This window comes from Blennius ocellaris (genome assembly GCF_963422515.1).
Source record: "Blennius ocellaris genome assembly, chromosome: 16".
NCBI lineage: Eukaryota > Metazoa > Chordata > Actinopteri > Blenniiformes > Blenniidae > Blennius > Blennius ocellaris.
The window spans coordinates 22,532,424-22,552,897 of record NC_137665.1 but is presented as its reverse complement, the minus strand read 5'-3'; the positions used below and the strand labels follow the sequence as shown (position 1 = coordinate 22,552,897).

General features: G+C 41.6%; 2 protein-coding genes across 2 annotated transcripts; both read left to right on the top strand.

Moving 5' to 3' along the window:
- Positions 1–2,383: 2,383 nt before the first annotated feature.
- Positions 2,384–13,239, top strand: rundc1 (RUN domain containing 1). The gene is made up of 5 exons (XM_080511584.1): positions 2,384–2,883; positions 6,713–6,871; positions 8,686–8,884; positions 8,963–9,052; positions 10,411–13,239. Exons 1-5 carry the CDS (start codon positions 2,485–2,487, stop codon positions 11,280–11,282), a joined length of 1,719 nt encoding a protein of 572 aa, XP_080367710.1. The 5' UTR covers positions 2,384–2,484; the 3' UTR covers positions 11,283–13,239.
- Positions 13,240–14,010: 771 nt separating this feature from the next.
- On the top strand, positions 14,011–18,934 carry rpl27 (ribosomal protein L27). The gene is made up of 5 exons (XM_080510905.1): positions 14,011–14,061; positions 14,559–14,641; positions 16,734–16,903; positions 18,106–18,216; positions 18,806–18,934. Exons 2-5 carry the CDS (start codon positions 14,561–14,563, stop codon positions 18,852–18,854), a joined length of 411 nt encoding a protein of 136 aa, XP_080367031.1. The 5' UTR covers positions 14,011–14,061; positions 14,559–14,560; the 3' UTR covers positions 18,855–18,934.
- The last annotated feature ends 1,540 nt before the right edge of the window (positions 18,935–20,474 follow it).

Genomic DNA, 20,474 nt, shown 5'->3' with positions numbered 1-20,474 from the left:
TCTTCTCTCTATCCTTTCACCCCAACCGGTCTGCAGAATTCCTCCACCTCTGACTCTGGTTTCTGCAACGGTTTCTTCCTGTTGGGGGAGTTTTTCCTTTCCACAGTCGCAAACACACCTGCTTGCTCATGTGGATATGCTGGGCTTTTCTATTAAAAAAAAAAAAAAAAAAAAAAAAAGGATGCAATGTTTTATTGTGCCACAATGGATAAATCTGCTGTTTAGGTGAATTTAACTGCATTTCTGGTGTCCAATTTATACAAATAAAACTTTTATTTTTGCATGAAGAAAAAATAAATAAATAAAATAAAATAAAATAAAATAAAATAAAATAAAATAAAATAAAATAAAATAAAACAAAACAAAACAAAACAAAACAAAATAAAATAAAATAAAATAAAATAAAATAAAATAAAATAAAATAAAATAAAATAAAATATTATTTGTTCATATTATGAATACACCAATGTTGAAATTGTCATAATGTGTGTGTGCTCTTTCAAATAATTCAACTATATTACTTTCATTGACCATAAAGTATTGTAATGACCAGTGTCAATCATTGTTCATTGTTCAGTTAGAAATTGTGTAATCGTTTCTCACTGTTTATGTTGTTGCGGTTGTCACGGTGATGGGATGAGCGGGCACCTGGGAGGAGGGGCCAGAAACAGGGAATACTGGGAAGGCAGAGGGAGGGAAGCGGAGGCGAATGAATGACAGATGTGTTTTTGCAGTGTTCTGTATTTCTGCTGGCGTGGTTATGGCTGACAGTGACCATTTTATACACGAAATACACGGCGATTGGATGCCAATCAGTGTGTACTTCTTGGGACAAAGAGAAGACATTACAGTATGGATGGCAGAACAAATATATAACAATATCAACACAGTGATCAACATTGCTGATATCTGAAAACACATAATCATGCAATAGTACTAGTACTAGTACTTCATGGTCAATGAAAGTAATGTAGTTGAATTATTTGGTTATAATGTAAAGTGAGAGAGCATTGCTCCTGAATTATTATTTAAATCATTATGTTGGAATCAAAGACTTTTAAAATTGACTGTTTTTCTAACAGTGACAAATAAAATATTTCAATTCAAATCAATGTACGTACTCTTCATTAAATTCTCCCAATACTCCGCCCGGAAGAACAGGCTTTGTTTCCAGGGGACCATATTTTCTGACGGAAACAAAGCAGAACCAAATGATGGATGAAAGAGCACACACACATTATGACAATTTCAACAGAGTGATCAACATTGCTGATATCTGAAAACACATAATGACATTAATCATGCAACAGTACTTTACTTACGTCTCATTAAACTCTTCTTAATAGCAAAAACTGTTGTCCTTCCAGGTGCCAAGTCCATCAGAAAATATGGTCCCCTGAAAACAGCGACTGCTCTCCGACCGCTGCGCCCTTACATTGTGGCTTTTGTTGTGTCGTGTTGTATTGTGGATTTTGTTGGTGTGTTGTGGCTTTTGTCGGTGTGCTGTGTTGTTGGCCCTTCTGGGCCACCGTAAGAAAAAAAATTGAATCGTGATTAAACTTTTGGCCTAAAATAATTTCTTTCTCATAATTTTGATAGACAACCTTTATTAAGATTGATTAAAGCACCAGAATTTAAAGTTTGAAAAACAGAAATATTTACTGAAGGTCAAAATTAAATGTGTGCTGCACACATCTTTATACTTTAATTACTTTATATTAAATATGAATGGATTGGACACAAGAAGGTGCTCTATCCATCTCTATAAAAGACACTTTCTTTGTAGGACAAACATGTTCCTGTGTTTATGTTTGTGTTTATGTTTGTGTTGGTGTCAGTGTGACTGAAAGAGGAATGCTGATGAGATGAAGCATTACCAGTTGGATGAAGAGTGAAATAAGAAGCTCGTTTCACTTCTTACATCGTAAATCTGACTCCAGAGGATTCAGTGCCTCACCAGCCAGGAGCCTCACTGCACGTCGCTGGAGTTAGGAGGGACATTTCAGACGCCCATTGATTATTGAGGTCAAACCCACCTCACATCCTGCTGTGTGAATGGCTGCCAAAGCTGCGCCTGGTCAGTTTTGAAGTGGCAATTTGTTAATTACATATTAAGTTACATTTGTGGAAAATGTGGCGCTTTTATCACAAAATGCAAATAAGTTTGCTATGCTGCCCCACAATAGGTAAAATAACTAAATTCACTCTGAAAAGAACTTGGATTTTAATTCGTACAGGGTACTTTTTATTGAAGGGCTTCATTTATCGTATTTCCGGTTGACGTCACGTCACCCTGACGTGTTTACGTCACGTCACCCTGACGTGTTGACGTTCGTTTGTTTTGAAGTATGATTCATCCTTGCCAAGATGGCCATGCACCTGTCCCTCCGGAGAGCCTCCCTCTCCGCGTAAACAAGAAGAGTCTGCTAAGAAGCCATAAAGACGGCGAGTTGTGAAGGTGGCGGCGGCCTGAGGCTCCTCCACATGTCCGCCGAGGAGCTGTCGGCCTCGGACAGCGAGGCGGCGCTGGCCGGGGCCGGCGAGCGCTGGGCGCCGGTGGGCGCAGTGGCCTGTCCCGAGGAGGATGAGAGCGGCTCGGGCAGCGGCCGCCAGACGCGGCACGGAGGCTCGTCCTCGGCCGGCGGCGGGGAGGAGATGTCGGCGAGGCTGCGGAAGCTGGAGGAGGAGCAGGAGCTGCTGAACTCCTCTCTGCTCGCGCTCACGTCGCACTTCGCGCAGGTGCAGTTCCGCCTGAAGCAGATCGTACACGCGCAGAGCGAGGAGAAGGAGCGCATGCTAGCCGAGCTCGAGGAGTTCGCCTTCCGCGGCTGCCCGCACGTCGTGGGCTGCCGGGCGGTGGACGCCTCCCAGCTGGAGAATTCGGTGAGGACTCCCCACCTAGTGGTGTGTGTGTGTATTGGTGTGTGTGTGGTGGTGTTGGTGTGTGGTGGTGTTGGTGTATAATGGTGTTGGTGTGTGGTGGTGTTGGTGTATAATGGTGTTGGTGTGTGGTGGTGTGTGATTGTGTTGGTGTACTCGATACGATATACTCGTATCGTGTGAACGTTTGTATCTAAATACAGATTCATATCCATTCATCTCCACGTGCTTACTATTTATATTTATTGTACTTATCCTACACTTTGCCCCCCCCCCCCCCCCCATCATAGTTTATTTGCCTTGTATCTCATCCTACTGTATATTTTGCTCCCCTTAGAACTTATTATACTTTATTGTAGTTTGTGATTTTTATATTATTTTTAGTCCTATTTGGTAGTCATTGTATATAAGATACCTCTATTCTTGTTTGAACATTCCTTGTCTTTCCTTTCCTCATGAGTGTCCTTAAGAGCTGAATGTTATGAGTAAATTTCTCCACTGTGAGATCAATAAAGGCTTATCTTATCTTATATATATATATATATATATATATATATATATATATATATATATATATATATATATAGTAGGTGATAGAGACGGACCTTGATTGTGGCATTGTAATATATTCAGAACTAAATACTACATTGTAACGTGTACATTTAGCTTCTTGACAGTAATATATTTCCTTTTCTCCCTGACATTTGTATACAGATGTATTTTCTTGCTTTGTTAAAAAGTTGTCTTTTAATGCAATAGCTTCTTTTCATTGGTGATGGTTTTCACTTGTACTTGTACTTCACTACGTGTACTAGTTTATCCCCTTGTAGTTTCACATTGCTTCTATCTGCAGCCTAAACTGAGCAGCTGTAGACTGTGAACTGTAAATACTTTCTATTCTCCTCTTATTAGTGTTTAATAGAATATTAGAGGTTGTTAGTTCTCTGCAGGCGTCCTATAGCTCAGTACAACACTTTACAATGTCACAGTCACACTGAATTAAACTGCTGAGGGAACAAGCAGGATTGTCAATACTTATATCAAAACCAATATTTTCACAGTAAAGAGTATTTTATTCAATGAAAAGCATGAATGATGCGCAGTTATCCAAACGCGTGTCAACATTTTAGAAATGAAAAACTAGGTTGATCACAGATCTATAGGTATTCTGCAGATATAACATCCTTCTCTGTTTCAGCCTTTGAATGCGTCAGGATGAGGCAGAGAATTATGAACCAATCAGAGTCCTCCTTTCAAAACGTATAGACCACATGGCATCAATTGACCAATCATGTTGCTCCTTACAGGGCATGATACAAACCAGCCGATAATTCACTATATTTTGGTGAAAAAATATGAATTCAGACAAGATTAGGTGTTGTTATTCACATATATAACAACATGTCTGCTATTTTGTCGTCTTTTCTGAAAATCGAACGTCCAAATGCCTAAAACCATGTGCATCACTGAGTTTTCATGTGTGTCTCAGTGAAAGTTTTCTTTTCAACCCAGTTTAATTTATTTTGTCATTTTCATTCTTTGGCTCTTTTTTTTTTTTTTTTTTTTTTACTTTTGTTGCTTGTTTCTTGTCTCATTTAATTTTTTTTATGTGATTTTGTGTGTTTCTATTGGTTTTGTGTGTTTCTGTTGGGAAATGTCAGAGTTTAAGCAGAAAAGTAGAAAACAGAAATTGGAATATTTTCCCCCTGGGTGGTAAAAATGATAGGAAATGAAAAAAGGCGTCCTGAAAGATTGTGTGTCTCTGGCGTCAGAAAAGGCAAGTGAGGCCCCGTGCACACAGTGTTTCAAGTGAAAACGCAGAGTTTTGCATTGTTGTGTTTCAACTGCAGCACTGGGAGTACAATGTGTGAAACCCTGAAAACGAGCGCCGTTGTGTAAACGAACCCCCAAAACCCGATGGAAATGTAGCATTTTCACTTGAAATTGTCAGCGTGCGAACATGACGGAACCGCTCTGCTTCTGAGTTCTTTCATCTCATGACTTGCGTCTGTCTCGCTGCTGCTGCTTTGTTCCCTCACATTTCTTATCTGTGGTGGAAAACCGTGTCTGTGCAGCGGCTGTGAAGTGGCTGGTGGGCTCACAGCGATGCCACACTTGTCTTTCCACCACACCTTCTTTCCATTTGGCCGTTGCCTCCACTCAATTCTGCTGCGTGAAATCCTCCCCGTGGTTTCTACCTGGTCAAGGTGTTTTTCTTCTCATCTGTTCTTGCATGCGTTACTGGCAGGGCGATCTGGTGAGTATCAAATCTCATGTCTGTTTCAGAGACGTTACCGATGACTGCGAGAACGACGTTTTATCCCACCGTCGAACTGAGTCATGCTACAAATTGCATGATTAGCACTTCAGTGCCATTTGCTACGTTACCATTGGTTTTGTTGCACATTAAACTAATAAAGCTGCAGAGCTTCTTTTTTTTCCATCTCTTCACCCAGCCAACGGTTAGCATTAGATAACGGCCAGTTCAGCCTTGACAAATGTTTAGTGTTAGTGTTTGGATTAGCTTGAGGATTAGTTAGCCTTAGCATTAGCTGAAGTTAACTTTCAGCTTTAGCATTAACCAATGCTAACTGTCAGCTTTAGTGTGAACTGATGCTAACTGTCAGCCTTAGCATTAGACGAAGCTGAGTGTCTTCTTTAGCATTAGCCAAAGCTAGCTGTCAGCTTTAGTGTTAACTGATGCTAACTGTCAGCCTTAGCATTAGACGAAGCTGACTGTCTTCTTTAGCATTAGCCAAAGCTGACTGTCTTCTTTAGCATTAGCCAAAGCTAACTGTCTTCTTAAGCATTATCCAAAGCTAACTGTCTTCTTTAGCATTATCCAAAGCTAACTGTCTTCTTTAGCATTAGCCAAAGCTAACTGTCAGCTTTAGTGTTAACTGATGCTAACTGTCAGCCTTAGCATTAGCCAAAGCTGACTTTCTTCTTTAGCATTAGCCAAAGCTAACTGTCTTCTTTAGCATTAGCCAAAGCTAACTGTCTTCTTTAGTGTTAACTGATGCTAACTGTCAGCCTTAGCATTAGCCAAAGCTAACTGTCTTCTTTAGTGTTAACTGATGCTAACTGTCAGCCTTAGCATTAGCCAAAGCTAACTGTCTTCTTTAGCATTAACCAATGCTAACTGTCAGCTTTAGCGTGAACTGATGCTAACTGTCAGCCTTAGCATTAGACGAAGCTGAGTGTCTTCTTTAGCATTAGCCAAAGCTAACTGTCAGCTTTAGTGTTAACTGATGCTAACTGTCAGCCTTAGCATTAGCCAAAGCTGACTGTCTTCTTTAGCATTAGCCAAAGCTAACTGTCAGCTTTAGCATTAGCCAAAGCTAACTGTCTTCTTTAGCATTAGCCAAAGCTGACTGTCTTCTTTAGCATTAGCCAAAGCTAACTGTCAGCTTTAGCATTAGCCAAAGCTAACTGTCTTCTTTAGCATTAGCCAAAGCTAACTGTCTTCTTTAGCATTAGCCAAAGCTAACTGTCAGCTTTAGCAGTAACCGTTTTGAACCGTCAGCTTTAGCCAAAGCTGACTGTGTTCTTCAGCATTATCCAAAGTTAACTGTTAACATTGGTGAAATGTAAATGCTAAAACTGTTGTCGCTAACAGGCAGCCACTATATCACTATGCCATTGAACTCCTGTTTACTGGAAGGGGAGCTTCATTCTTTCTGAAGTGCCTCTTTCGGAAGTTGCGTTAACATTAGCCTGCATTCACAGAGGCTGCGATGAGCATTAGAAGCTGTCAGTGGAGGTTGGTGTCATGATCACGTTCATTGAGGAGTCGGTGTTGTTGGAAAGCAGCTGCCGTGTGTTTGTTCAGACGGAGCGAGAGAAGCGGGAGCGCCTGGAGGCTCAGAGGGAGAAACAGAAGGACCTGATCTTCCAGCTGAAGACGCAGCTGGATGACCTGGAGCGCTTCGCCTACCAGGAGGGCAGCTACGACTCGCTGCCGCAGTCCATCGTCATGGAGCGGCAGAAGGTGGGACGAGCACATACCGGACTGGACAAGAGCAAACTCTTGGAGCACTTTGATTGAAAATGCTTTTGCTCCAAAAGTTATTCTCCCAATTCGAGTCTTTTTTTTTTTTTAATGTTCCACCTTTCAAACCGTTTCCCATAAAATTCTATCTTCAATTCACTGAAAACAATTTCAAGGTTTTTCGTTTTGCTTGAAAATATTATATATCTATCTATTTTTTTTACTATACATACACACACCCTTAGAAACTGGCATCCTATATTTAAACATGCCTGAAAATTGGAAGGAGGAAGTCAAAATTCTAATTCTCCAGTGTGTGATACTTATCCTATTTAATCATCTTCCTGTTTTAAAAATCTAGTTTTATGTAATAAAAATGGTTATAAGTATATCATAATATCAAAGGCATAATAAATATATATACAACTCTACACCAAACACACACACATGTATACTTTCATTTTTTTACAGATTTTATTCTACTTTTAGAGCTTTTATAAACAATGTGTAAATTACATTTGGTTAGAATGACTTGACAAGTGATTAGAGCTTAAATGAACACACATTTTTTACCTATTTAATAAGATGTCCTGATATATTATGTTAGTGAATTTATTATTTACTGTCAAATGTTAGAAATACTACCAGAAATCTCTTAAATGTAAAACGTTCATCATTATGTACTATTTGAAGGAATAGTACATAGTTTTCTTCAAGGAAGGCTGTGTCTATTTAGTTTTTTTTTCCTTTCGTGTACAGTGTTTCTGGTTTTAATAAGTCCAAGAACACCTTCTGTAAAGCGCTGCAGGCTGAGCGCAGTGAGGACGGCGTTTCCAGGAAGAGAAGTTCAGCTTTTGTTTTTCCTGACTGAAGTTTCCTCGTCGTGGTATTTGGTAAAGACGTGACACTGACAAGTTCGACTGGATACAGGTTGAACATGTTTTACCAGGAGTCTTCTGTTTAGACCAAAACGACTATTTTCATGCAAAACTTAATGATCTAAAATAGAGAAAAAAATGTCTCAAACAAAATTGATATTCATACAAATAAGGTTCCATTAATGAAGTGTCACAGCTTCAATGTCGAGCTCTTTTATTACATTTGAGCTGTTGTGGCTATTTAAAATAAATAAATAAAACTCCTGGATTTTCCCACTTGAGCTCTTTCACACATTCTGGCGATTTTGTCCTCTTTCGCTGTTTTTAGCTGCTGCACGTTTTCAATGGTTGCAGCACTTTTAGCTGCACTTGCTATTTGTTTCTTTTTGACATTTTTTTTCCCCTTGATTTATTTTATTTTTTCCCCATTTTTCTTTATTTCAGTTTGCTATATTTTCCCCATTTTCTTTTCTTCCTTGTCCGTTATTAATAATTTTTTCTCAGTGTAAATTTTTTCCCCTTTACTGTATATGTTTTATTTATTTCTTCATCATTTCTTCTTGTTTTCCTCCTATCTATTTTCTCTTTTCCTTCATCCATTTTCGGTTTTTCTATCATTTATTGTTTTTCCGTTTTCATCTATAATTGTATTGTTTCCCATTTTTCTTCTCTTTTGATCTATTCCTAAAGGTTATGGCAGACTTTGCTGTTTTACCTTCTTTATCTGTTTTCATCCTGGAGTCTCGGCCATTCCTGAAAATCAGTGTGGAAGGCAAATAAAAGCTAAATGAAAGCCAATGTTTATTGTGGAAGCTTCAGTTGGCAGCTGCAGTTCCACACGTGGCTCCAGGGCTGCGGGTTGCAGGCTCCTGCTTTACACCACATCAACGCTTTGGCCTGAAGTGCGATTGAAAAAAAATGTGTTTGCTCTTTCAGGTCATCATCGACGAGCTGATCAAGAAGCTGGACGTGAACCTGAACGAGGACATCGGGAACCTGTCACCGGAGGAGCTGAGGCAGAGGGTGGACGCCGCCATCGCTCAGATCGTCAACCCAGCCCGGGTCAAAGAGCAGCTGGTGGATCAGCTCAAGACGCAGATCAGGGACCTGGAGATGTTCATCAACTTCATCCAGGGTGCTCCGTCCTCTCTGCACTTCACCTCGTCCTCTGTCCCCCCCCCCAGGTTTTATTCATCTCCTCCTCTTCTCCTAGACGAGGTGGGCAATCCTCTGCTGTCGGAGGGGAACAGCCAGCAGCCACGAGCCGCGGCCAATGGCAGAGCTGCCGGAGTCAAGAAGAACGGTCAGTCGCCTCGGACACTTCAGACTTTCCTCCGATTCTGACAAAGTCCCACCAGAGTGCACGTGGTTTTCTGCCCGTTTTTAATAGAACCGAGAGGAAATTCTTCCAGAAACGGTCTTAAGTTGGTGAAAACCGACCGGAGCAGAGATATCAGTGATGCTGCCATGAAAGCCAGCGGCCAGTCTTGAGCATTGTGGGGGACGGCAGCACAGTGTTTTTATCTGCTCTATAAAACTACCATCAAACATGACAAACGAGGCTGCTGCCACGATCTTACAGTGGAACATGAAAACTGAGCTGGATGATCGACGGCATCTTGTTGCCTCATCGAAGCAGCCGCAGAGAAAAATGATGACGCCTGGGAACAAGATCATAAGCCGTTACTTCAGATTAATAAAGCAAAGGAACGAGATCACTTCATCTCCGGCCACAAATGAATTACCTGGAGTAATATAGTTACTGGTGCAGCCGGTGTGGTGCTGTCACACCGTCAGCTGCAAAGGGTGTAGAATTTACAAGCAGTTTTCCATTGCGGAGGCGCTCCGCTATGACACACTCTACTATTTTCTACCCACAGAACTGTTTTAGAATGAAACAAGACTTTTGGTTCATCAGTAACTACTAAACAAACTACATACTACTGTAAATGAAAGCTTGGAGGTTTTTTTTAACCATAAAATGAGGCTTTTCATGGCTTCATGTGAAAGAGAACTATAATGGACTTGAATGGAAACGGCATTGGTGAAATAATATAATACTAGGGAATGAGATAGTAACTTGGTGTCTCCAGTTATTAATTTGAGGTTACTAATGATCTAATTTATATGCGGTATGTATATGTATATATATATATATAATTATTTTTCTCTCTCTTCCCTATGGCCATTCCGGGGCTCCATAAAGGCGTAATTCTTCATTACAGTACTGAGTGTTCAACAAGATAACAGTGCTGGTAAAGTTAACGGTCGGTTAAATGTATTTAACGGCTGGTTAAATACACGCGCGTGCGCACACACACACACACACACACACAGACGCGGAGGTGAGGCCATAAAGCCTGTAATTGGCTGTAACGCATTGAAATTTAATTTATGTTGAGATTGGAGTCATTTTCTGCTGTAAATGTTCTTTTTTTTTTTCAAACATCGGCATAGACTCTGCGCCACTACAAATAAAAGTTTAAAGATTGAATTGAATGGTTATTAAGGCTTTATTGGACGTGTTAGGATGAAAATGTTCTATATGTGGCCCCTGAACTAAAATGTGTTTGGCACCCCTGGTCTATGTGATGTCAAACTGTTTAAAGTGTGTTGTACAGGGAGTATTTTGTAACACCCCTGATCTCTGTGTGGCTGTAGTGGACCCGGAGCAAGCTCAGAGGATGAGGGAAACTGGCCTACAGCTCATCCAGAAAGCGCTCGCCGTGCTACAGATCTTCGCCGCCAGCCAGTTCGGGTGCACGCCGAGCCACGTGCCTCCCAGCATGTGGCCTCAGGAGAGCCCTGAGCAGGACTACGGGCCGCTGTTGCAGCGCCTGGAGGCGGCGGTGGAGAAGGTGCGGGCGCTGGGCTCCCGCAGACACCCCTCGGTGGACCACGTGGTCAGCTACGCCAGCAGCTACGGCGGCGGCGCGCAAGGCGCCCGGGACGAGCTGACCTCGGCCGTGAGGAAGGATCTAGCCGTCGCCCTCAAAGACTTGCTCTCGCACGGCCTGTTCTCGCCCTCGCAGACCATGAGCCTGGTGCTGGCGCCCATCTCCTGCCTGCTGCCGTACCGCCCAGCGCCACAGACCATCCACCCCTGGGAACTCTTCGTCAAATACTACCACTCCAAGAACGGGAGGGAGTTTGTGGAGTCGCCGGCCCGCCAGCTGTCGCAGTCCTTCAGTCTGCATGTGGGCGGCGGCCCGGGAACCGTCACGCCGAAGCAGTCCTTGCTGTGGGCCGTTCACACCGTGCTGAAGGAGCACGGGCGCTACAAGCGCGGCCCGGACACGGAGTTCAAGGCCCTGGTGTGCATGGCGCTGAACGAGCAGCGGCTGGTGTCCTGGCTCAACCTGCTCTGCAAGTCGGGGACTCTGGTCCACCCGCACTACCAGTCCTGGAGCTACATGGCCCAGACCGGCTTCGAGGGAGCGCTGCGCATCCTGGGACGCATCAGCCACCTCCGCTTCAACCTGCCGGTGGACCTCGCCGTGCGACAGCTCAAGAACATCAAGGACGCCTTCTGAGGGCGCTGCGGCTTCAGGCTGGGCTCACACTGAGAGAAGCTCGTGTTTTCGTCTGGTTCCCGTTTAGCTTACTGCAAAACACACTCAAAGACGACATGTGGAGTGGTTTTAGGACACAACTTTACAAAAAAGTTGGTTTCTGAGTGACATCCAGGATTTGAAAAGACGTCTTTGGTTCCTGCTGCTTTCAGGCTTCCATTAACCCCCTCCAAATTCAAATCTTTGCTTCAAATGCCTTGACAAATAGTAAATCAACCCCAACCTGCCCTGTGTGAACGCAGCCTCAAGACGTGCCGTATTTCCTGGTTGAGGACCAGAAGCACCACGGCGTGCTTCAGTTCCGTCTCCTCTCTGCAGGTTGTCTAAGCCCGTTGCAGTAGGGTGTCCGATCCCATTCTGTTTACAAAATGTCAAAGATGACGACGCTTGTGCTGTGAAGATGCCTTGGAGAGGAGACGGAGAACACCTGGCCTTTTGTGGCGCCTTCCTGACCTTCGGGACCGGCGCTCCCCTGGCAGCGTGGCTCCCCTGGTGGCAGCCGGGACGAGTGCAGTCTACTGGAAGCTGCAACGTCTCTGGGATGAGTGAGGAGCTGTTACTAACCCCAACCCTATTACAGTGCTGTTTTTTTAGCATTGCATGAATTCAGCAGTAATCCACTGTACTTCCATTACACACGGCTGAAAGGAAGGAAGCTGCATTTCTCCCCCACAGGTAGAAGGTGCAACTGGGGCACTAAAAGGCCTCAATAGGTTTGAACCAGACTCACTCAGCCCCCTTCAACAACCATCAGCAGTAGACAGCAGTCACATAAACGTTGAGTTTTTGTTTTGGTGGCACGATTCAGTACATCTGGAAAATGTTCAGAAGTCTGTTTTTGCTGCGATGGTTCATTATACTTCAGACAATCACTTGCCCCCGATTGCCCCAGTAGCCCTGTTGGCCAGAAGGTATGAACTCTTAATCTGTTCTTGTTTTAAATCAGTGCTTCAATTACAAAGTCCATCCAAACACCGCCACGGCAGTCTTGATGTACCTTTAAAAATACACATCTTGTCCTTCAAGATGATTGGAAAAAGTTTAATTCAGTCAGTCTCCAGCAGAGGGCCCTGAGAGCTCGGTCATCTCAGAGTCTGATGCATCTTCCTCCAGAGAGACTTTAACATTCCTATCCAGAAGACTTTCTGCAAGTATCTTATAGCTCTGTTTGGCCTAAATCTATACCAAATCTACATCTACACTGAATGTTTTTTCTCATGAAATGATGTGTGTTTATGTTCGTGTTCAGCTGAAATGAGAGCAGGTTTAAAAAAAAAAAGAGGATTTGACCCCTGAGTTGTGAACCAGACTTTGGACTCATACAGTAATCTGTACTGTAAGGTCTTGTTGTACAATCTTTTTTCAAATGGATTCTCCTGGACTTTAAGCCTGGTGTAGCAAAGTGTTTGACGGTGACGCTCAGGTCCACTAGAAGACGAGAAGTTGAATTGTTGTGGATGAACCGTGCCGCTGTCCTCTGGTGTGGTAAGCTTCTGCTTCCTTTCTCAAAAATCGAATCGTTTCTCATCTTCAGTACGATTGTAGGATCAGTTTCTATCTTCGGCTGACTTCGTAACTGAATGTAAAAACCATAGATGCTATTACGACCTGCCGTCTCTTTGTGACCACATGTATGTGTGTGCAGATACAGTTCTGATTCAATGTTTGCACTTTGTGACACAAGTGCACCTGATTTTATGTTCATGAATCACTCCCATGTTCCTTTTTCTCTTTCCATTTACTCTTGTTTGCTGCTGTGTTGTGCTTCATATATTTATTTATTGGACGGCTCGACAGTGAGGTGGGAGAAATTAATAGCCGCATGTTCTTCCCACGGTAGCAGTTCAGATAAAGTCGACACACTGGATCGTTTAAATTGTACAATTTATTTAAATTTAAGATAATATATTGGGGGACATTTTATGGATTGTTTTGGTTATCATGTTTGATGCTGTAAACAAATGAATAAATGAACTGCTGTGCTGCATCTGAGTCTTTTATTATTTTTATTGAAATACACACGCTTATTCTTTAATTGCTTGCGTATGTGTGGTGCAGTTTTAACTTCATTTTGCCATCACAGCACTTAACATAAGACAGGCACTCTTCAGTATAATATATAATAATAATAATAATATAATAATGAAAAAATTATCACAATATCTGTATTTTTTTTATCTCAATGCAACAATTTCAATTATTTTCTAGAATTATTAGGACCTTAAAATAACTTAATTTTAAAACAAATTGCCAGCTTCAATACTGCTTAGAGAAGACCGCAATATATACATTTATAGAAATGAAGTATTCTTGGCAGCTGGAAGTGATGTGCAGGACTTTTGTCATTCATTTAAAAAATATATAGAAATTAAACTAAATTATATAATTTCTTAAAAGCAATCTGGCTATTAGAGGAAACCCATGACCTTTTATTAAGTAATACATTTAAAAAAATTAACTTTATTGTATGCAGAACTGTGTTTTGACCACTGACATGCACATATTTTTAATAATTCATTATTTAAATATAGGATTTTTAAAAAGTATGTAAAGTGGTATATGTATTTAAAACAACTTGGCAATTAGAGAGATATTTTCCTTTTTTAAAGTAATAAAAACATTTTTTGTTGTAGAATCGTCTTTGCTCCACCGGAAGTGACGTCACGAGCGTGGCGGGTCAAAGTGAACCGGAAACCTCTGTCCTTCCTTTCCTGTTCACGGTGCAGGCTGAACAGCAGCAGTGAGTTTCTCTTCAACTAATCCGCTTCCATCCCCTCCAATCTAATCTTTTTCTGCACTTTATTCGCACTTTATCTCTGAAGCACATCCTTATTCACGTCAACAGTCTGTTATTTTGTTCATAATAATCCGATGACGCATGAAAATGAGCAATTATCGGAGCACTGCGTCTATTCAACATGGCGGCTCCCTGGACGAAGTTGGTCTGGATTCGTGTGTAAAGTGTTTAAAAAAATGACGAAAGCGGCAGTTATTCTGACTCGGAGTAGCGTGATTTTGTTAACTTAACGACACGGTAAAAGTTCCATCTGTCAAAAAGAAGCAAATGCGTTATGTTTAGTTTACATCCGCTTGTTAGCTCGACACTAACGTTATAATGGTAACAATTAGCAATAAGCATTCAGAACAGCCCCAAACTTGAGTTGATTTAAGCTTCAATTGGGTGAAAGGAGATGCAGGATCATGATTCGATGTTGACAGTGTTGTGTTTTGTTGCAGAAATGGGCAAGTTCATGAAGCCTGGGAAGGTGGTGATGGTCCTCGCTGGACGCTATGCTGGACGTAAAGCGGTCATTGTGAAGGTAAGACGCTCCAGGAGAAGGAAAGCTTTCTTATTCACTTAAACATATTGACCTTATTCCGGAAGTTTGCGTGGGCGGCGCCATGCGCGTAATCACATTTACGGTTTAGCTCCGCGCTACTTGATTTGCGATACCAGTCTGTTTAATTGTTTGCAATTTAAAGCACAGTCACAAGTCAGCAAGATTACATGGCTGTGGTACGACATCATGGAGGAGAAGTAGGCCAATGTAGGCTTTGTTTATTTGTTTATTTGTACATTAAAATTCCTCCTGAGCTCCTCAGTGCATGTGTGGTCTCTTCCCATGTCGTTCTCTCCATGTTTCTGTGACTGACAGTGAAAGACAAGTCATTAGCAGAGTCAGAAAAACAAAGTTTTACAAATGGAAATACAACATAACAGACTATTGGTGCAACAGAAAGTATAATAAGAGATAAAGTAGCTGTACTTTAGTTTTTACATTCACGCTTTACTGTTCTCAGTTTTAGAATAGACTAGACTACATTATCATCATCAAATGTATGGGCCTGAGGTGATGGTAGTGAGCATTAATTAAAATCTAACCCTAACCCTGCTACTCGATTGGCCTTTTTGTATTAATCTGCTACTTCATATTGATTTTGTTGTGTCTGCTAATAGCAAATAGCTTTATGGTTATTTCTGTTCCTGCAGCAGCTCAATATTTCCTGACATGGACATGCTGCATATCTTTACAAACATGTTTTGGGTAGTTTTTAGTCGCTGGGTTTGTTTAGCAGATGCCTTAATTTCCTAAGCAAGACGCGGCTTAAGAATCGCTAGACCGGCTGGAAGCTAACTAGTTAGCAACGTTAGCCTGTCGTCTTGTAAACACTGCCAACTCTGCGCTGCGGCACAATAATGACAGCATTTAGCACTGGACACACTCTGATTTAGACTGTAGTCTGTAATAAAGTCAGCTCTATATGGAATATTGTGTTTCCACACTGAAGAATCCTCCAGATTGTTGCTCTTTGCTCTCCTCGTACTGAGCACACAGAAGGGAGGCCATCTGACCGGCAAACGGGCTCTAGAAACACCTCAAAGTCGTTTTCAAACTACCAACACAAGCAATGCATCGTTTACTCGTTGGTGTACATGATCATAGCACATTTGACACAAAATAACCTCCCTTGTGTGATATTTTAGATGCAAGTCTTCCCAGTAGTTCTCCGTTGAAATGAACAGGATTTCACTGTAACCGGAAGTGCGTTTCCAAAGGAAGTGTGGGACAGAAGTAAAAGTGGGCGGTCCGGGATAAGGTCAATATCAGAGTCCCATTTGGAGTTGAAGTGCTTTTATGACGCAAAATAACCTATAGTCTACATTTAATGCACATATAATGAGCGTTTAGGTTTTAAACTGCAGCCCAACATTTAATCTACATGTATTAAAGCTGGTGTCTTTTTGTAAATTATCTGAGACACTGCAAAATCGAGCTGAGGCAAGATGTGTGGGGTATTCAGCTTTTAAACGCACACAGTTTACATCAGGTGAGCAAATGTGAGTTTTCAAGACAACTGTAACAAGTAAACATAATTTATAGATTGGTCACATATTCTTGAGCTATTTCAGGTTTTGTGATGAGTTATCCTAAGATTCTAACTGAAACTTTCTACATCAAAAGTGTTTTTTCACAATCAGTTTTATTGCTTGGTATAGATTAACAATACGAGGAATTTGTGAGATTGGTGCAGAACAGTATAAAGTAGAACAAATTGTAAAACAAAGGGAACTCAGCTATTTAATTAATTGAATTCTACTTTATTCAAGTTTAACTTTATGTTGTGGAGTCTTTTTCTCTCCCAGGTTTAATAAAGTGATCTGATTCTTTTACCCGTGTTGTTTGGTGGCGCTCAGAGTAGCTTCAGCGTTCAGATCGACCTGTAATGTTCCTGAGCAGTAAACATTTCAGAAAACACTGAAATACAATGTACACACAGGAAAACACTTGTGGGAGAAACTGGTCATTCGGTCTTGATTGTAAAATGTTGCCTCCTGCAGAGGTCTCATGCTGTGGATCGTGGTTTCCTGTTGGATTGTCATGTTTGACTTTTCTGCCCCTCGTCTTTCAGAACATTGACGACGGCACCACCGACCGGCCCTACAGCCACGCTCTGGTCGCCGGCATCGACCGATACCCCCGAAAAGTCACCACAACCATGGGCAAGAAGAAGATTGCCAAGCGATCCAAGATCAAGGCCTTCGTCAAAGTGTTTAACTACAACCACCTCATGCCCACCAGGTAGGAAGAACCTTGAAACTTGAGTCCGCCTGTTGATTTCCTTCATACTGTCTACTTGTGCTTGATATTTAAAAGCTTTGATCAATCCCACAACCGTCCAGTTAAAACAATGTTTGAATGTGTTGGAGGAAATTCTGTTAACTTCATCTATTAAAAATGATTCATGTTACTTTTTGGTAAATTGCTGTCCGTGAATTATGTACAACCAAGAAAAATCCAACGGACTCCATTTTAATTGATTTTGTTCATATAAACTCATCATAGAAATATTAAGTACCGTATTTTCCGCACTATAAGGCACCTAAATACCTCAAAGTTTCTCAAAAGCTGCCAGTGCACCTTATAGCCCGGTGCACCTTATATATGGAAGAACTGCTCTACTCCAGACTGCTATTTGACAACTGAACAACCAGAAGCTTTTATTTTGACAACTCTAACTTCTCAACCGTATCTTCAGAGCGGACCACACTCCACACAACACCTTCATCACTCATGGTTGCACACCAACATTCTAACAAACCAAAATAAACTAGATGAAATAATGACTCCCTAAACTGGGGAACAAAAACACATAAACACAATCAACACAACACCAAGCCCAACAACAACCCACAATAACCTCCAACAACACAAAACATGAATTCCCATCATGCCTTGCATCCTGAGCATCCTGGGAGTTTCTGTTTGTGGTGTTTTAAATGCAATTATTGGGGGTTATATTTGGTTTGTGGTGTCGGTAATAATTGTGTTGTGTTGTGTTTTTGTTGCTTAGTTCATGTAGTTTAGTTTATTACCGGTAGTTGTAAGTTGTCAACCAGCAGTGAAGAAGGTTTTGTGTGTAGTTTCCTCCTGGCATAGGCTGCAGGCAGGACTATCAAAATAAAGTGTGTGCACCTCTCTGGGTGTTAGTATCAGTGGAAAATGTAACCTAATGGCTTTGAGCTATAAAGGTTATGACCACTGGTCTATTCCATGTGCCTTATAATGTGGTGCGCCTTATATATGAACAAAGTTGTAAATTATGTCAATCAATGTAGGTGCGCCTTATAATCCGGTCCTTATAGTGTGGAAAATACGGTAAATGTTTCCTTTTGAACAGGAGTTGGTTGAATTTTGCTGCGCATTGCTTACCAATCCAAAGATAATCCCAGTTCTAGCCACAATGTGAACAAAGTATTGGTGTGACTGTGCTCTTCTGTCAGATACTCTGTGGACATTCCTCTGGACAAAACTGTGGTCAACAAGGATGTCTTCAGAGACCCGGCGCTCAAACGCAAAGCCAGGCGGGAGGCCAAGGTCAAGTTCGAAGAGAGGTTGGTTCCAGATTCTCACTTAAGCTGCTGAAAACCTGAAGCTTAACTTCAGTTTGTATAAAAATGATCACAATCATTTCACTTTATCTCCTTTCAGACATTCTCTGAAAGGATTTTGTCTGAACGATTGCTGACATTTAACTCAAAGCAACTCGCATCTTGTTAATTATTCCTTAGTTTTTTCTTCATGCATAGTGTTGTATTGGTTAGGGTTGGCTACCATTTGGACCCATTTCCCACTGAACACCCCCCCCCCCCCCCCCCCCCCCCCTGTAATATTGAATTGTGAAATCAGGATTTTTAGAACCATGAGTGGTGTGGCTTTCAATGTCGTCCAAGATTATTTACTATTAAGTGGCTAATTGCCACTCATTATGGCAATGAGCATGAAGCATCATTCCTCCACACGTCTGCTACTGGCAGTGAGGATTGTCACTCAACAAGTCGGCAATATTCAAATATGTCATCTGTCTTAAACACTCACATACGCAGCTTTGCACTGATTGTTTAACTGGGCGTGGATGGCTGACCCCTGGGTTAGAACATATAGATTAAAGTTGATTTTAGACTGTTTGTTTGTTGTTTGCAGGTACAAGACGGGCAAAAACAAGTGGTTCTTCCAGAAGCTCCGATTCTAAACTCACTTTGGTTTCACAAATAAACGTTTAAAAAAAGGCACTTTTCTCTTCTTTTGTTCTCAAGTAAACACTTTGTCTGTATAATCTGCTGATTTGATCTGTGCAAAAACTGAAAGCTCAAACTCTTTCAGCATGAAGTTAGTTTATAATTTAAAGTTCAAGGAAGTTAAATAATTACAACAAAAAGAAACAGTGAGCAAGTGGGATCCTGGTCCAGGTACCTTTCAGCCGTTCAATGTTCTTTTTGATGTTAGGGAAATGGGAAACCATCTGATTTGATGTTTGTAGACAAAACGGGGGATGCCTCGTTTGTTGGAAATTGAAAATCTGAAAATGCATTTCCTGTTAAGTATTAAACAATTCAGGAAAGAAAATACGACCGTAATTCTTGTTCAGGCTTGATTTGCTCTAAAACCTGGAAATCTAATGTCTTCTGTTGCCTCCGAACCCTCCATACTCGTCTGGCTGCCCCCACCGGTGATGTCTTCTATAAACTTCATGGTTAAAAACTTCAATGTCTTTGGACGTAACAGTGGACATGAAGGCCAACGTCATGACTGCAGGTAAAATCTCTACAACCTGTACAGCAGTTTATTCTATTGGATAAAGACGCCTCATCTTCTCCAAGCTCAAGTTGCTTCAGCTGCTGCTGACTTGTAGAAAAGTGGAATGATGGACAACAACTCATCCTCTGGAGTCAGAGGTGTCAGCCAATCACTGGCCAGAATGACCAAGGAGGCCCGAGGAGCTGTCAATACTTCAGTCAAACATAATACAAAGCTGTTTCTGTATTAAGTCAGGACTCTGAACCGGCCTTGAGATCTTCCATTACACAGGTGAGTAGTGTTGTATGAGACTTGTATGATTGAAGTTGCTGCGCTTCATTCATCGAACTGCAGTCTCACATTGCCCCCTAGTGGCAGGAGCAACACTTGCAGGTCATCTTCACTCCAGGCTTTTCCACCAAAGAGAACCAGGTTCGAATTCAGAGCCAGTTCTTAAATGAGCACTGCTGAAAGCACTGGTTGTTTTCCCACTGTTAACGGAGCCAAGTGAGCGCCACCTCATTGTGTCACTCCAGAATTCCAGATGTAAATACTTGGTGGGGCAAGATTTTATTTCAGGTTTAGAGACGGCACTGAATTCCAAAGTAAAGTGGGTGCATCACCTCTTAGCCACAACATAACAACCATATAGGCACCTATCCTGTAACAATATTGAACCTTGGAGATAGCTGATAAAAAAAATATTGTGTGTGTGGGTGGGGGGGGGTTCTACCACTAGACCACCACCAGTAAAACTACTGACTAGTGGTAATCTTATGTAACCTATATCAAGTGAACTACAACGCGTGCCCAGGAATCTAGGTTCTGAAGGAGGAAAGAAGGTGGAATAATTTTAGACCACAACTTGGCAAGTTTACAAAAGCCGGCATTTATTACACAATTATAAATGCACCTCAAAAAAATGTTTACCCCTATATAAATCAGTCCCTTGAATATAACAAAAAAGGAAAAGTTCAGAGCTCTGAAAAAATAGCTTGCATCTACCCGGGTAGTGGGATTTTTACTATAGTTGAATGTGCACAAGATCTTAGCTGTTCAGCTGTTTACGATGAAG

Coding starts and splice junctions, on each gene's coding strand:
- rundc1 (XM_080511584.1), top strand. CDS start 2,485: ATGTCCGCCGAGGAGCTGTCGGCCTCGGACAGCGAGGCGGCGCTGGCC. Junction 8,885..8,962: donor GTTCATCAACTTCATCCAGG/GTGCTCCGTCCT, acceptor CTCTTCTCCTAG/ACGAGGTGGGCAATCCTCTG. Junction 9,053..10,410: donor TGCCGGAGTCAAGAAGAACG/GTCAGTCGCCTC, acceptor GTGTGGCTGTAG/TGGACCCGGAGCAAGCTCAG.
- rpl27 (XM_080510905.1), top strand. CDS start 14,561: ATGGGCAAGTTCATGAAGCCTGGGAAGGTGGTGATGGTCCTCGCTGGA. Junction 14,642..16,733: donor GTAAAGCGGTCATTGTGAAG/GTAAGACGCTCC, acceptor CTCGTCTTTCAG/AACATTGACGACGGCACCAC. Junction 16,904..18,105: donor AACCACCTCATGCCCACCAG/GTAGGAAGAACC, acceptor CTCTTCTGTCAG/ATACTCTGTGGACATTCCTC.